Source organism: Alligator sinensis, unplaced genomic scaffold, assembly GCF_000455745.1.
Source record: "Alligator sinensis unplaced genomic scaffold, ASM45574v1 scaffold1222_1, whole genome shotgun sequence".
Lineage (NCBI taxonomy): Eukaryota > Metazoa > Chordata > Crocodylia > Alligatoridae > Alligator > Alligator sinensis.
The window spans coordinates 838,801-855,083 of NW_005842620.1; the positions used below are offsets into that span (position 1 = coordinate 838,801).

Genomic DNA, 16,283 nt, shown 5'->3' on the forward strand with positions numbered 1-16,283 from the left:
AGAAAGTGGTATAAAGCCAATAAATTTAAGTTCCCTTCTCAGGTGTTGCTCAGGAAAGGAAATGTCATAAAGAAGGTATTGTGGCACCCTTGACAGAACTGAGTTTATTTGAGAATTGGGGAGAGAGGTACAACAGAGTGATCTTAATTCCCTGGGTCTTGACATATTGCAATGGTGGCATTAATTCATGAGGTAAGGACCTAAAGTGAGTCCCATTTGTTAGATTACCTTGAAGTTTAGTCACGTAAGTGAATAAGTGTAGATTGAGTCAATTGAATAGAAGTTCTAGTCAAAAGTTCTAGTCAGAAGTTCTAGTTTTTAATACAACTATGCATAAAAAACCAAAACAACCCACACCCATATCATCATTCTGCCTTGTTCCTTAGGATGGCCTGGCTCTATTTATATTTAGTGTGTGTGTATTCATTCACCCTAGGGGGAAATTAATGTATATTTTTCCCCTAGGGTGAGTGAAAATAGGGTGACTATAGGCTGAATATAGAGTGAAATTATATTATATAAAATTTCCCCTAGGGTGAATGACCCAAGAGTTGTAAATGAGCTGTCATCTATTTGAAAACATGATTCAAAATATTTGTTTAAACCAACTGGTGGTATGTTACAGGCCAAGAATAGAACACAACAAGCCAAGTTTGTAGATTTTTTTTTTTTTTTTTTTTTTACAAAAAGGAGGACATTTCAAGGATTTTTTCATGCTTGTATTACATGGTAGCATACCCATAACTGATTTTATATTAAACTTTCTCTGTATTTTTTTAGTTTGTAAAACTTGCTATAGGACTGCAGGGAATAAGGAATCTAGAAAACAATTCTAGGAAACTCTGCTGAGTCTTGGCAGTTGCCAAAACTATGATGGGAAAATAGTCTAGATCATAAGACCAGTTTCATAACGGCTCATGCACTTCTTTCACCTTTGGTTTCTTTACAGAGAGCTAAAAACAAGTCTTAAGATTCAAAATAGTAAAAAAAGGAAATGCAAGTTAGTTTTCTATACTCAGATTTTTTTTTTCTGATTTTGTTTTTTCTGAAATGGCTCAGCAGCCCTCTTTGGGGAAATATATTCCACAGTTATGGCACTGAAGGTAGTTATGCCATACAGATGTATCAATAACCAGTAATTTATTGAATATCTTGGCTGTTTTTGTCTTAAATATTAGTAATGAAAAGCAAACTAACCAGAATTGTCAGCCCAAGCAGCTGGTGAAATTAGAACATAAAAAATGACTCTACACCTTATTTTTAAAGCTTCAATATGTTGGGTTTTAAGGCTTCTAAGATAAAACTAAAATAATTCAATATAATTGAAAAAAGAATTGCTGGTACATTTTTATCATGGGGAAAATTCTTGTAACAGTGTAAAAAAATCAGTGCATCTTTTTTAATGCTAATTCCAATGCTTTATAAAGTAAAGCAGAGGTTCCCAACCGCTGTTCCCAACCAGGCTGTGAAGGACTGGCTGTTGGTCCACAGGAGGGTTGGCTACTGGACTGGAAGTCCAGAAGTGACTAGCATACTGCAGACCGGCAGCCAACTCTTTTTCATACTGAGTATAAAAAAGGGTTGGCTTCTGCTCCACACTATGCTGGTCACTTCTGGACTGTAGTTTGCTGGTCCGTGGTCACTTCTGGTCCGTGGTTTGCCAGTCTGCAATCTTAAAAGGTTGGGACCTCCTGACCTAAAGAATATGGTTTAATTTGCCATTCAGGCTTATTTTCTAGCATACAGCACACACCTTTTTCCTAAAAAACAGCTTCTAGAACATGGAGTGTGTATTGTAAGTGAGGAAATACAGTTATATATGCCCCTTAGGTTTCTGTGGAGTGCAAGTAAAAGCAACTCTGCAGATGATCTGAACAGAACAGTCAGCAGAGTTGGCTCCCTAGCTCTTGCTACTCGGTTACTATGAAGAGAGAACTTTTTTTCTTTATTCTGCTTTTCAAAAACAAGGTGCATATCTTATTCCAGGCCATGTTGTATATGTGAAAGGACGGTATGTAGTTACAATACATTTAAGTTCAAGATCATTTTAACAATACTTATTTATCTATGTAAGGGCCTTGTTAGACCTTATCCCATAAATAGAACAAATGTTAATCAGCTTAGAGCTGTTTGGCTTAGTAGAGCAGTTGCACAGTATGGCAAAAAATATGCTCTGACTGCCCCTCACCTGCACGGCTGTGATTTGCCACTAGAGGCTTGGTGGGCAGGGTCAGGACTAGGAGCTAAGGGAAGGATATTCTCACTGCTCCTGCCAGGCAGTGCAAATGCCACAGGGGGGCAGTCCAAGCAGGGAGATGGAGAGGCAGGGCACCTCCTCCCCACTCCTGCTTATAGCAGCTCTGCTCCCAGCTCAGCTCTGAGAGCAGAGCCAGTCAGTCCAAGGGGGAGGGGACAGGGTGAGGGACACCACCTCCCCACCACCACCACTCACTGGCTCTGCTCTCCACTGCTTGGACTGGCTGGCTCTGTTCCCAGAACCAAGCTGGGAACAGAGCTGGTGGCAGAGAGGTGGTGCCCACTCCGACTGGCTCACTCTCCTCCTGGTGAGGCACTAGGCACTATGCCCCAGCCTCCCTGCTTTCCCACTGCCTCCTAGAATGCTGGAGGACTTCAGTTTGGGTGCAAAAGCTGTGGATAGTGGCCACAAGTTAATGGAACAGGAGCAGAATTAGGCAAATTAGAGGTAACCCTGCCCTAGAGTGGAGTAACATTAAGCTGAATAACAAGTGCTTTAAGCCCCATAAAAGGTGTTAATGTGCAGCTAGTCCAGGGGTTAAGAGCTCCAGCAGCTGCCTAAGGATACCATGTAATAAGGCCCTAAAAAAAATCACAATGCAGACACAATGGGCACAGCTACACATGCATTAATGAGCATTACATTTAGTACCTCCAATGTGTGGTACTAGATAAATACGCATTAGGCTGCCCTAATGCGCAGTACCAAAAGCGCACATTTTTAAAGTGGCACTTAATGTGCAGTAGTCTATTTTACTGCACATTAATGTAATTGCATGTTTTTTTATGTGACACTAATGCACAGTAAAATAGGCTACTAAGCATTAAAGCGCATGTGTAGACATATCCAATGTTTACTATTCTGTTATGGTATACAAAAAATGTCCCTACATATATGTCTATCAAATCTTTTGACCTACTATTAACATCTGAAATGAGGCCTTTGTTTGCCTTTCTTTGCTAGGGAACTCTGGCAGCCCCTCTGGAGCATCTAACTTGCAACCCCATGCCTGATGGTGAGAGAATTTTTACTGCAGCACTCACCACTACTGAGGAGGTGAGGACACTGAGTGATGCTGGCAAAGGATATAGTTTTTAAACAAGCTTTCAGCTGTGAAGAGCATACAGGGCTATTTCAAATAGATGGTTTTTGCTTTGTAGTTAACCTTTTAACGGGATAATTTATGGAGTATCTACAGATAATTTTCTTTCACCATTAACATTCATTCCTCTGCTTGTTGAATTCTCTCTCTACAGACAGGAGATAAGAGTTTCTCTAAGATAATTACAGAATAAACCTCCTCCAAGAATTTCTGCTTAGAACTGTCTCATTTTAATTCATGCTCCTAAAATAGCACTACCTCTAAGAATATTTAAATGTGAAGATAGCTTGTTAAGGCAAGGGTAGATTATGCTACAAGTTCATAAATTGTATGTGGAACCTAGCAGAAAGTAACATAGAGGTTTAGAAACAGATTTAAGCACCTAAAGGTGAAAATGTAGGTGCTTTTGTAAATCTCATAAACACCTGACTTGCCTTGGAACGTCTATGGGAGTGTGTCTAATTTAAGTATGTCTTTGAATCTCCCTAGACTCCTATTTGTCTCTGTAGGTACCAAAATACTCCCCTAAATCTGGTTTTTAGATATTTGAGACCAATAACTGAGTTGCAGCTTTGCCATTTAAAAAGTGATCTTCCCACCCTCTTTTGCTTCTATTTGTTTTGCTTATGAATTGGGATGTATGATTGGAAAAGTGTAAAGAAGAAAGCAGATGGCAAGCAAAAAAAGTTACAATACCTCTTGTTGAGCATATGTTTGCACATTTCTCTGAAAAGGTCTGTTTGTGAGGATAGAAGTGGGGAGGAGAGCTGACGTAGCCATGAGTTGATACTGCATTTTTTTTATAAGGATCTGAACAAAGTGTGGAAGGTCTGGAGTGCTGGGTGCTGCGAGCCTCTTTTGCTGACCTGCAATGGAGTAGGAAGAAAGGGGTTAATGCCTGGGAGAGGGTAGAATCCAACATGCATGTGGCCAAGTGCTGCAAGAACGTTAGTAAATGTTCTTATTGCTGAAATCTACTCATCTGCGTCAGTGGTAATTGTCATCTCTGTTGTTTGCAAATATTTAGATGCAGTTGCTTCACAAGGATGATCACAGAAAGTCAGTAGATCATGCACATTTGCATAAATAAACATTTATAAAGGTATTTTCACTGGTAGTGTTATCACAGCTATTTTGAAAAACTTTGATTATTCATGTAATAGGTTCACTGAGCTATTACTAATGCTCTCAGAAAGGAATCTGCAAAAGAAATGAGGGCATTGGGGGAAATCCCATTTACAAATATCAAGTAGCAACTGTATGTCATTAAAAACAAATGTTCATTAATTACCAGCCCATGGACAAACCAAAGGCCAACATTTGTTTGCAGCGTTGCACAGAAGAAACAAATATGTAAGTACAACCCGTTTATGGTTATGTACTACATTTAATCCATGTTTGTAGTTTTCTGCATCCTGCAAAGATTCCTTAAAAGAAAGAAGAAAAAGCATGACATTTAAAACCATTTACAACAATGTAAGATGCAAAAAGGTTAGAGGAGATAACATTGTATATACTCATATTCTCCTATTTAACTGTTTTACAATATATGGTGAGATTTTAGTTTCCTTCCCATTGGCCTGAAACTTTCTACCACAAGGGGGAAAATTCCTCTGTGCAGGAGAGACGGAGCTTTCCTCAAGGCAGGAGTAAGACCACAGTATGAACTCCCACTGGAACCAAAGATGATCACAAGCTCTTCCACTTTCTGTTCCCAGTGCAAAGCGTGTTTCTTTGATCTGCCTTCTCTCAAAGACATTGCGTGCCTAAAAGCCGTATCAAACTACAAAGTTCTTCCCCAGGTAAGAGTGAGAAAGAACCACATATTACATGTTGTGCTTCTTTTACCTAGTAGTGGAAAGCAGGGATGAGGAGGAGGTATAAGAACTAAGATAAAACAGAATGGATATGTGCAGATGTTACATTTAGCTCTATCTAACTAGGGTTAGGCTGATCTAAGTGATGATCTGGGGAGGCATTTGGGGAGGTTAAATCAGGCAAAAAATGGCTGGCCCAATTTAAATTAGTTCACCTAAGGAGATGAACTAAGTTAGATTGGGAACAGGTTACCCTGATCTACCATACATCTGCACATGTTCAGAAAGCAGCCGTGGGGCTGGGAAAGCCCAGCTGCTTGCCCCAGCCCTGAGGCTGCACTCTTCCTACCCCACCAACCCTGACTGGGCTATTTTTAGCTCCCTCACTTCCACATCCCAGACGGACAACTCCCCTACACCTGATAGCCCTACATTTCTTAGACTGGGTTCCCAGTCTGGCTCCCAGCACCAGAAAATGTATACCCAAGCCACTCCCAATCTACAATCACATGGCTTAAAGTAAGCTCAATTTGGCCCAATCATGTGGCTCAATGTGTCCTATATGGTGTTGTCTTATAAGACTCTTTGGGCACATCTACACATGCATTAATGCGCTGTAATTACTAACTTACTAATTAAGTTAGTATCGGTAATAACAGGTATTAAATGCACCATAATCAGCACTACTGTGCAGTAGCACCGGCACATTTTAGGTGATGCTAATACACAGTAGATTAATTGTACTGTGCATTTGCGCATTAGTATGTCTTTCACCATGACACACTAATGTGCAGTAGAATTAGTCTACTGCACTTTTAACATCTGTAGATGCGCCCTTTTAGTGGTACTTTAAAACTTATTTCACCCTCAAAAGCTCTACTTGAGGTTACTTATCCAACAGGTTTATTAGTCTGGGTTTTCCCACAACTGAATTTATTTTCTAGTCTCATTTGGTGCCTTTGCACTTCTCTATTTTACTGCAATGCCACAAATTTAGTATAATCCAAAAGTATCAACCCAATGTAGTCACAGGATGCTTTTGTTTACTTGTTTGAATCCAAATGGATTATTTTTATATTTTTAATGAAGATGTTGAATAAGACCAGACCCAACTCATTATCTGCAGAAGCAGTTGCCAACAGCTCCCTTTTGCCTAAAACATTTGTGATTTTCTGACCTTTGTCCTGTCTTGGGCAACCACCCAAGTGTCCTGTACAGCTGTGTGACATAAATTAAACTGTGTGATTTATATGTCTTTCAGCTAACTTGAAAGCAATCCCTTTGATACTTCTGATGCAGCTGCTTCTCTGTGTTATATCGAGCTACTTGCCAGGAATGTTGCATCACAACACGTTTGTGATGCATCACAAATACGTGCTATATATTTTCCAAATAATAAGAAAAAAAGATCTTAACCAGATAGCTGTATTTTTTCTAGCAATTTCTTATGGCCACCTTTGCTCCCATTCTTCTCTAATGGCTGGGCCTTGAGGCCAGACTACATCTCCCATGATGCAACATACTCCCCCTTTCCAGTAAAAGGAAGAGGCATGTAATAGGCATGTTTTGGGGGAAAGTGCATGGAAAGAGGGAGTCTGGTCTGAGATTATAGCACCTAGAGGGGAACTGAACCATTAGGCACTCTAATTATATCTGCCCTGAGGCACTGTGCCATCACGTTGAATCAAATTGAGGTTTTGGAAAGTCTTCAGTATTTTGGTATAAGTTTTTCAACAAAATGTGATCAGGACTCATAGTAGAGATCATATCTGTTATTAGACCGACAAGATTTTTGCAAAAAAAACCCCAAATCTTTAATTGCAAGCTTTTGGGCACTAACACCCTTCATCAGGCATTGGACAAAAGACTGTAAAAGTTCTCCTGGGTAGAAATGAAAGTTCATATTTCATAGGATTTCACAGAGGAGTCAATAGATGGAAAACTCCTCTGGGCAGTCACTTCATAGCTGTTCAACAAAATGTGTGAACCTTCTGCTTAAAAGCAGACATAATCTCATGCAAAAATGTGTTTTAGTTCAAATCCCAACTTTCTATCAAAATGATTTAGACTTTAGGCAGAAAGTTGTTGACCAGTCCTTTGGGGAGATGGTTCCTCTTAGATTTCCTGCTTGTTCAGAGAATTGTGTCCTATATAATTTTGATCTGAAAAATCAACTATGACTGCAGTTTCCCTCAAGCAATTTCCCTTATCTGGGCCCCAAACTGGATACAGCCGTATGTATTGTTGGCCTTTGTTTATAGTCCTCCAGCCAGTTTTCACTCTGTTTCTAGCCCATTGTTGTTAATGTTGAAAGTAAATTTTGAGATAAACTGATGCAGGTGCTTCACTTAGTGCCAGATATTAAATCTGGCTGTCTTTTTTAAATATTTAGATAACTCTATTAAAGCAAAAGTAGTTAAGTTTGTTGCAAGACTTTTAATATATTCATAATTCCATTATTCATTAGGTAGCTATATGTTTATTTCCCTTATGATCTTTCTTCCTTTGACTAAGGGTAAAAATTAGGCTGCTTCAGTGACAGAAAGACCGTCTTACTCTTTTTCTTTCTAAAAACAATACTGCATTTTGCTTTTCATCTCTTTCCTCCCCAGTTTTTCTTGACTTTTAAAAAGTTCAGCAGCTTGAGGCACTAGAATTCACATCATGTGGACCAGGGCGCTAGAAAATTTCCCTGTATTCCCTACATGGCTCTTTAACATTATTTTTAAGTCTTGATGGCTCAGATCTCTATTGTCCCCATTAAATACAGATTTTAAGAATCACTTCAACATTCTGGTCACTTTTAACCTATTTAAATTCATTTCCCCTTCCCTGTTCTATTGTTTTAAGAGTTAATTGGCTCTGTTATTCTTAAGGTACACTACAGTCACAAGGGCATAGCAAGATAGTTTGGTGATGTCATGGCTAAATTGCTACCAGTACCCACACTTTTATATTTAAAGTTGGTTTGGGCAGTGACTATAGTGCAGACACACTTAAATAAAGTCATAGTAGGAAAAAAAAAAAAACAGTCCCATGCCAGTATGTGGTAGGCAGGAAGGGCTGAAAGAGAGACTGCAACTTATGCCAGTTTCTCAGAAGCCAACCTTATCTCTCCATTTATTTCTTCACCCATTGCACTGAAAGAGGCCTTGGACTCTCTTCAAACACACAGCCTGCCCTAGGCAATTAAGCCGTGCTGTTGAATTAGCAATGCCTTACATAAGTGGGTACAAAGGCATGATCTTTCTTATTCTGGATTAATTTGCACCTGTTTCTAGTTTAGTTTAGTTTAGCTTGAAATAAGCATTTGTTCTGCCTTTGCACTTGCTTCAACTGAATTGTATCTTTCGTTTAAATCCATGCAACTCTGCATGTAGAGAGGGCTGTGCGAAACAGCACCGTTTTGTTTTGACTTCCATTTCGCTGTTTTGAAGGGACAGTGTTTCGTTTCGCTGTTTTGAAGCACTGTTCTGTTTTGTTTTATCAAAAGTGTTCCGTTGTTTCAACGCTGTTTCAATGCGGTTCAACGTTTAGCCCATAGGTTATAATGGGGAATCACATAAATACCTATAACTTTGCCATTGCTTGCCTGATTTAGATGAAAATTACAGGGATGGTAGCCCCTTCTGAGGGCATGAAGCTTGCCAAGGTTCAAGGAGATAGGTGCAGAGAGTATTGTGAAACTGCACCTCCGATTATTCCAAGCAAAACTCATATCACTTGTTGGCAGCGGCAGCCTGCTATCATCCCACACGCAGATCTGGGGGCCTGCTCCCCCCCGGGAGGAGTTTGGCACAGCCCCACAGCACAGACCCCTGGATCTGTATGCAGGATGACATCAGGCTGCCGCTGCCAGCTGGGGCCAGCGCGCCAGCACTGGGTTCTTTTCGGCACAGGCTGCACTGGCAGACTCAGGTGCTGGTGTTTGCCCTAGACAGCAGCAGCATGCCATCACCTGCATGCTCCGCAGCCAGCGAGTGCAGAACTTTAAAAAATAAAGCCCTGCACATACCGACTCTGGCAGCAGTGATTGGGGCCTCTGAGGGCTGGTGGCAGACCCACCCCATGCAGCGTGGGGGAGCAGGGATCATCCCCCCTGCCTGGCACCCACTTGGCAGCTGCCCCATGGCGCGGGTGCAGCGTGGCTTGGCAGGGTACCGTGTGCTGTCCTGGAGCTGGGGTGGCTCCATGTGTTAGCCAGAGCTCCCGGTTCGATTCCCCAGCTCTCTGATCATTCTTCCTAGGGTGCGCGGCCCTGTGATCTGTGCGTGCGCTTTCAGCAGGCTGCTGCTGCCAGCTGGGGAAATAGCCCAAGAGCCACCACCATCCCCAGCTGGCAGCGTCAGTCTGCTGTCATCCTGCATCATCCAGGGGCCTGCGCCCCCACCCCCCAGGAAGAGCTGGGGAAAGCTATCAAAGAGCTAGGGGGATGATTGGAGAGCTGGGGAATCGAACTGGGGAATGTTCAGGGACCTAAACATTCCCCCAGCCCCTGGTTCGATTATCCAGCTCTCTGATCATTCCCCTAGTTCTTCCTGGGGGGCACGGGCCCCTGGATCTGTGTGCTGGGTTTCAGCAGGCTGGGGCCAGCGACATCACTGTAGTCTGCTCCAGCCTGCAGCAGCAGCCTGCTGAAACCCTGCATGTAGATCAGCAGCCCGCACCCCCTGGGAAGAGCTGGGGAAGTGAGCAGAGAACTGGGGAATTGAACTGGGAGCTAGATGTCCATATCAGAGCAGTCCTTTCCCCCCTCTTCCCCCTCCCTCTTCTAAGTTTCTGTTTAGCTGCAAACAAGTCCAGCTTCGAAACTCAGAACATTTTGAAACTTTTGAAACATTTCGAGTGCCCTTGCTTCCTTTTGAAGCTGTTTCAAAGCCTTTCATTTTGTTTTGATTGTGTTTTGAGCTTGAAGCAGCTTTGAAACAAATGATTTGTCGAAATTTCGCACAGCCCTAGTAGACAGGCCCTCCCCATTCTGGACAACCATATGACAATCCCTCCTAGGAAAATGTGGCTAAGTCACATGACCACTATTCCCCTATGTATGTGATCCAGGTCTGGCCATAAAAACTCAGCTACTCCCATGCCTCTATTTCAGCTTTCCCTGTCTGCCAGCCTACTGTGACTCAAGAATCTAGTAGGAAGAACACTTGCATTTAATTACATACTTTACAATTTCTAATCACAAAGTAACTTCTCAATTCTGAACATGCCATGCTCGTTCTGCATTTTAAAGGCTGAATGTGCTTTTCCTGATATTATTGCAATGAGTATAAAAATCCAGATAATACTTCCTTTACAGATGCAAGACATACCTTCCATGGGATGGGTATGGTTCTTTAGTCCGTCTCTCTGTGGTGTACCTGTCATAACCGTGGCTCTCGTGGTATCGGTATGGTTTATCTCTGTGAGGTCTGTCTGTGTGAGACATCTTGGCTCTTACATGTATTCTTTTTGGCTGAAATAATCTCCTGAGCAAGAGACATAACACTGATTCAGTTCACAGTTCAAATTTAAGTTATTCGTTGACCACCATTTGCACAACATAATTGCTCTCATGTTGGGCAAGATTCACTAAAGGTGACTGAGGAACAAAGCTTTTGTTGTTGGGGAACAGAAAGAAGCAGAGTCCTCAATCTACTAACAAAGTGTCTACTTTAGAGAGAGGGACAAGTGTGGGATTTTTTTTAATTTTTCCATTAACTGGGAAACTTGACCGTTCTGTGACTCAGCACTTGAGCTATTTTCACAGGCTGTTTTTTCTCTCCTAGCCTGATTACAGGGACAGTGTATAATACCCTTCTGTACTTCTCTATAAAGAGTAAATCAAGACTCTTACAGTGCTGTCTTTTTGTATCAGACAACAAGCATAGGAAATTTTCACCCACCTACTTAGGTCTGCATTGTGTGGTGTGCATGTGCAGCTTCCACTGGCTTACGTGAGAGCCATGTAAATCTGAAGGAAGAATTGGCCTTTTATTCTAGTATGTTCTTCGGAGAGAGCACAGATCAAAGCCAGGGGAGCCTTACAGTCCAGAGCACAGTCAAACTTCTAACAATGTTCTGTTTCCAGAGAAGAACGATGGGTCATATCACACATTACATTTAGGACGTGTTAAATGCACTTAAAATACAAGCATCCATGTGTTCAAGCAGTAAAACATGTGCTAAGTGAGATCGTATGGTAGCAAAGTTATGACTTTTCCCGGGAGGACTATCTCCAGATCGTATTAAGTAACATGTGTTCGGCTATCATTGGAGTGCTCCATGGAGATAATACGAGTTCCAGATTCCAGTGAGGTGCAGGGGGTTGAAGACTGCCTGGAGACCCGTCTCACCCTGAGGATCCAGCAGCAAGAATGCTATCCTCTCCTTGGCCCACAGCAGAGCTGACTTGCCCCAGTGTGCTAAGGGCAGGTGTTCCCGGGCTGGGCCGCGCTGGCACGTGGTTGGGATGGCACGGGGGCTGCATGTATTCTTGGGCAAATGTGTGAACTGCAGCACCTGGTGCCAGGAGCAGTTTCTGAGAGGAGGGCGAGGGGGGCACAGCCAGCTCCAGCCCTGTCCAGAGCAGGCTGAGACTGTAGTCAGCAGTACCATGCAACTGCTCAGAACACATTCTCACCTTTAATGTAGCACAGAATTCATTCTATGCTCTCAGATAAAACACATCCTGTGCAACAAGGCTCTATTTTAAGATGTAGCTAACTTTGAGGGTACCTGTCCCCAGTAATTTAGAGCAGTCTTGCTCAACCTATGGGTCGTGACCCAAAAGTGGGTCATAAGAATATTTCAAAGGGTTGCAAGCAAGTCCCAGAAAAATGCGGGAAAGCGTGGGTTTCCCCTTGCAGGCTGGCAGCATTTCGGTCTGCAAGGAGCTGCTTGGGGCAACTGGAGGCAGAGGGTGCACATGCCTCTGCTCATGCACACGCATGTGGCTGGCATGCAGCCAGGCAGGGTTGTGGGAGCAGCCTCAGCACCTGGATACAGGTAAGTGTATGGGGAGTGGGGGTTGGAGGGTCAGGGCTTGGGGACTGTCTGGGTGTCGGTATGAGTGTGGAGGAGGACAGGTGTGTGTGTGGGAGGGTGCCTGTCAGCACTGGGGGAAGGTGGCTGAGCACCAGGGCTGGATCAGGGCAAGGGGGAATGGGGGGAGGTGTCTGTCCCTCCAGCGGGGGGCAGGGGGATGGGGTCCTTCAGGGGTGGCGGAGAGCTGTGTAGCTGAGCCAGCAGCACAGGGTCCAGTGCCCATACTTGCAGAGGAGGGGCGGCCAGGAAACCCTGCCTAGGGGTAGGTGGGGCCGTGACCAGGCTGCCTGGTGCAGCATGGGAACCCCAGCCCAGGACAGGGGGGTGCCACAGGCCTCCCCTCCTCTTGCATGCCAGGGCTGGACTCACTCCACTGTCACCTGCATGAGCCAGAGCCACTGCAGCCACTGCGCTCCAGCCTGAGCAGGACAGGGGCAGCTGGGGGACCCCTCCAGCAGGGCTGGTGGGGGTAGATGGCTGCGGGTTGTGAGTGAGGGGCACCAGCATGGTCCAGGGGGGCAGGGGCCTGTGGCTTGGGAGTGAGAGGCACCAGCAGGGCCAGGTGGCTGTGGGTCGGGAGTGGCCATCGATGTTTACATATAGGTCCTGATACAAAAAAGGTTGCAAACCACTGTTTTACAGTACAGTATTATAGACATGTAAGTATTCCCCAGAACAACTTAGAAACTGAATGGTAAGATTAATGCCTTCAATCAGGAACATTAAGTGAACCACCAACAGGCTGGATCTGGATGACAGAGCTGTTCCCTCTGGGACTCCTGGGGGCCCAGGGAGCTAGGGGGCAGGGTCTGGTGCAGAACATGGGGTATAGGACCCTGTTGGGCACGGCCATCAGTGGCCAGGGTGGCAGCACTGTGCTGAACCAGTCACACTAGACCTCCTGCCTCCATCACTGGACCCAACCGCTGGCTGCATCTGCTGGCCGTGCCACATCTACCTCCCCCCTGCCATCTGTAGCTCCAGCCCATGAGAAGCTGTATGGCCTGGATATGGCTCAGGGTATGGGGTGAATTTGACACCCCTGACCATGGCAGCTTGAATCCAGTGCCAATGGAAGGCAGCAACTATTTTGAAAGACATAGGCTCTGCCTTTCTTAAGGGCATCCTTGAGTTTCAATTCCCTTGAGGACAACAGGAGATTGAGGTTGAGTTCAAAGAGGGAAGTTTGTGGAATTTCCTGTATTAAAAAAGTATTTCCCTGCACATGAAACAAGTGAAAAAATAATTTATTTTTTCCCCCCAAATTCAGCTCATACATTGGTACTTGATGCCCCAAAGCTTGTCTAACAGCTCTCTCACCTGTACAGCTGGTCTAATGAAAAATATCACCAAAATCCAAGTCCCACAGCTATGAAAAGGATTATTGTAGCAAAAAAAAAAGTAGCCGGACAGTGAGCTAACTTGCAGGTACCCGTGCTCAGAAAACACATGTTGTGTTTTGAGGGAAAATATGCTGTATGGTAATCCATGGTAACTAAGGAAATTACAGCTTTGTCACTTTTGGATTTTTTGACATTGGTCAAGTCCTGTAAATTCCCCAAGTTTTCTCATGCAACTAGAATAATTATCACACCCACTTGCTTATATTCCTAGGGGAAGTTGCAAACTGCTGCGTTTGTCTAGGAGTGGACAAGACAGGACTCTCCGTTGTCTTGTTTCTCTAGGAATCCGGGCCGTCTGAGGCACAAAGCAAGGGGTGAAGGCCTTTCCGTGTCGCACCCACCCGCTTCCAACAGCCAGGAATTTCAATGCAGCCCCAGACCCTGTGTCCTGAGAGAGTCTCCTTCCCCTTCTCTTTCTTTCCCCAAATGCAAACCTCCTGGCATGCAGTACCCCATGAAAATCTACCATCCCAGCTTGCTGTCATACACATTCTCCTCCCCTTACAAAATCCAGAACCAAGTCCATGCCCTTTCCCTAACCCTCCTCCCCCCATGCAATCCTCCCTTCCACCCCTTTTTAAGAGTGTTTAAAGCTCCTCACTTGTCCAAGAGTAGCAACCCAAGGCCTCTGAGTTGATTCGGCTGAGGCTCAAGTTGAACAGGCCAAGTTTTCTTCCTGGCTGTTCCTGTGTCTCACTCCGGTGAGAGCTGAACTGCATTTCCTTGTGTGTGCCAGGTAGGGGGAGGGATGAGTCTCCCAGGTGAAGGACAGGTTACTGCCCCTCCTACCAATTCTCTGCTCCCTTCACAGACTGCAGCTTTTGCCACTCAATGGAGTTTTGCTTTGAATGGCTTTGATTCCCCAGGCTGGCTCAGTTAGGAGCAATGTAACCCCTGACACCACTGAAATGTGTGACAGGGAGATGTGGGCTGGAGTGCCTGCTGCTGGGGCAAATGTGCTGGCTGGGTGGATAAAAGGAACACAAATGCCATCAAGTGCCAGCCTTCTGCCCAACTTCACACTAACATGGCTACCTACCTCACAGGTATGCTAAAGAGGAGGGGGGAACCAAAAGGACGCTGTTAATTATTGATAGAAATCAGAAGTACAGCCTCATTCAAACCATGTGATGCACAATAGCATAGTCATTAGAAAGTAAATATCTGACATGAGGAATTGACAAATATCTAAGTTACATATACAGGGGTTTTGGAGATGTACTTCACTATGTTGTTATAATTGCTTGATGGCACTTGTGTTGTTTTGCCAGCAGTAGCTCACCTAGTTTTGAGGTAGGGAGCAATATAGCAGATTTAATAGTTGTACATAGCTGATTTCCAACTCTTCCCCACGACTGGAAAAACAACTAGACACTTTTAAACAGTATTCTGTTTGGTTCTCAGCAGAATCGGGGAAGAGGCAAATGAGACAATTGGTTACATGCTTATAGGGCACAAGCCAGGCAGAAAGCAGGGCAGGGTGGAGCCTGTTAGACTACAACACAGTCAGAGAGAGACATAAGCTTTTTGTATGTCACACCTGCCTGCTTCCAGCAACAGCTCCTGAAATTTCAATGCAGACCCAGCTCCTCTATCATGCATTAGTCTCCTCCCTGCCCATTTCATCAGATGCTATAAACTACTAGCCACCATTTATTAGCTTAAGCAAATAAAGAAAAGAAAGATTGAGTAGAAGAAAACAGCAAGACGGAGCGTGTGAGGAGGGAAGAGAGAGATAAGCGAGGTACTAATGAAGACCCAGGACAGAGAGAAGTCTGGTAGAGCCAGCACTGTAAATCCTGTTTGATTTGTGTGTAAACAATTAAGCGCGTGAGACGGGGCCCTGCCAGCAGCCTGTGGCATCAGGTCTGTCCTGGGGTCGTAAGAGAGAAAAGTGAAACACTAATGGAAAAGAGAGGGAGACAAACAGCATCAGAAACTTGGTGCTGCCAACCCCTGTGACTCTTATTGTCTCACAATATTTGGTGTCTTTTCTGATAGACCCGCCTCCTGGAACTGTACAACTATGTCACTCAGCTTTCAGCGATCATAAAAAAGTCCTTCCCCTCTTAATCACTATAAACCCTAAGGTTTAAGTTAAACCATAGTCCTGCAGCATCCCAGCATGCTTTCCAGCCCTGCCTGAGCTGTGCCCTGTGCAGTCTGCAGCAGCTCTGCCCACCCCGCTCCTGCCCACTGCACAGCCCCTCTGTCAGGAAGAGGCTTGTGCTCCTAGGACACCATCACAGGGGTCGCTGCCCCATCAGAGTCCCTTCCCCCTTGCCCCTCTTGCAGCAGGGGTAAGGTGTGGCTGGAGGCCAGCTACCATGGCCCCCTTAGGTGAAGGGGGCAGGGAAGGGGTTGATTTCCCCCTCCTTCTGGCATCTGTCAAAAGGGACAGGGAGGGGACTTATTCCGCCGCACACCCTGTGCAAGAAGTGATCAGTGGAGGAGGCAGTCAGGACTAGCAGAACCCAGTTGCAATTCCCCAGGAGGAAGAGGAGAAGGAGGGGGAACAAACCCCCTCCCTGCTCCCTTTGCCTCAGGTGGCTATGCCAGCTGGAGTCTGGCCATACCCCTGCTGCTGCTGCGGCAGTGAGGGGAGTGCCAGGCAGACCCTGACTCGGGTCCATGCCAGTGGAGCAGGGACGGAGGGGAGAATTAAACCCCCT

The 16,283-nt window shown here is 44.7% G+C and overlaps 1 protein-coding gene across 1 annotated transcript in view; it reads right to left on the reverse strand.

Annotated features, from left to right (window-relative positions):
* The window catches only part of LOC102378891 (MARVEL domain-containing protein 3-like), a 29,927-nt gene extending 15,313 nt beyond the window's left edge, over positions 1-14,614 (reverse strand). The window contains exons 1-3 of the mRNA XM_006033311.3: positions 14,213-14,614; positions 10,495-10,650; positions 4,056-4,225 (exon numbers count right to left, since the gene is read on the reverse strand). Coding sequence (XP_006033373.1) covers positions 4,056-4,225; positions 10,495-10,610 — 286 coding nt within the window. The 5' untranslated portion in view covers positions 10,611-10,650; positions 14,213-14,614. The remainder of the gene's footprint in view (positions 1-4,055; positions 4,226-10,494; positions 10,651-14,212) is intronic.
* Positions 14,615-16,283: the final 1,669 nt, after the last annotated feature.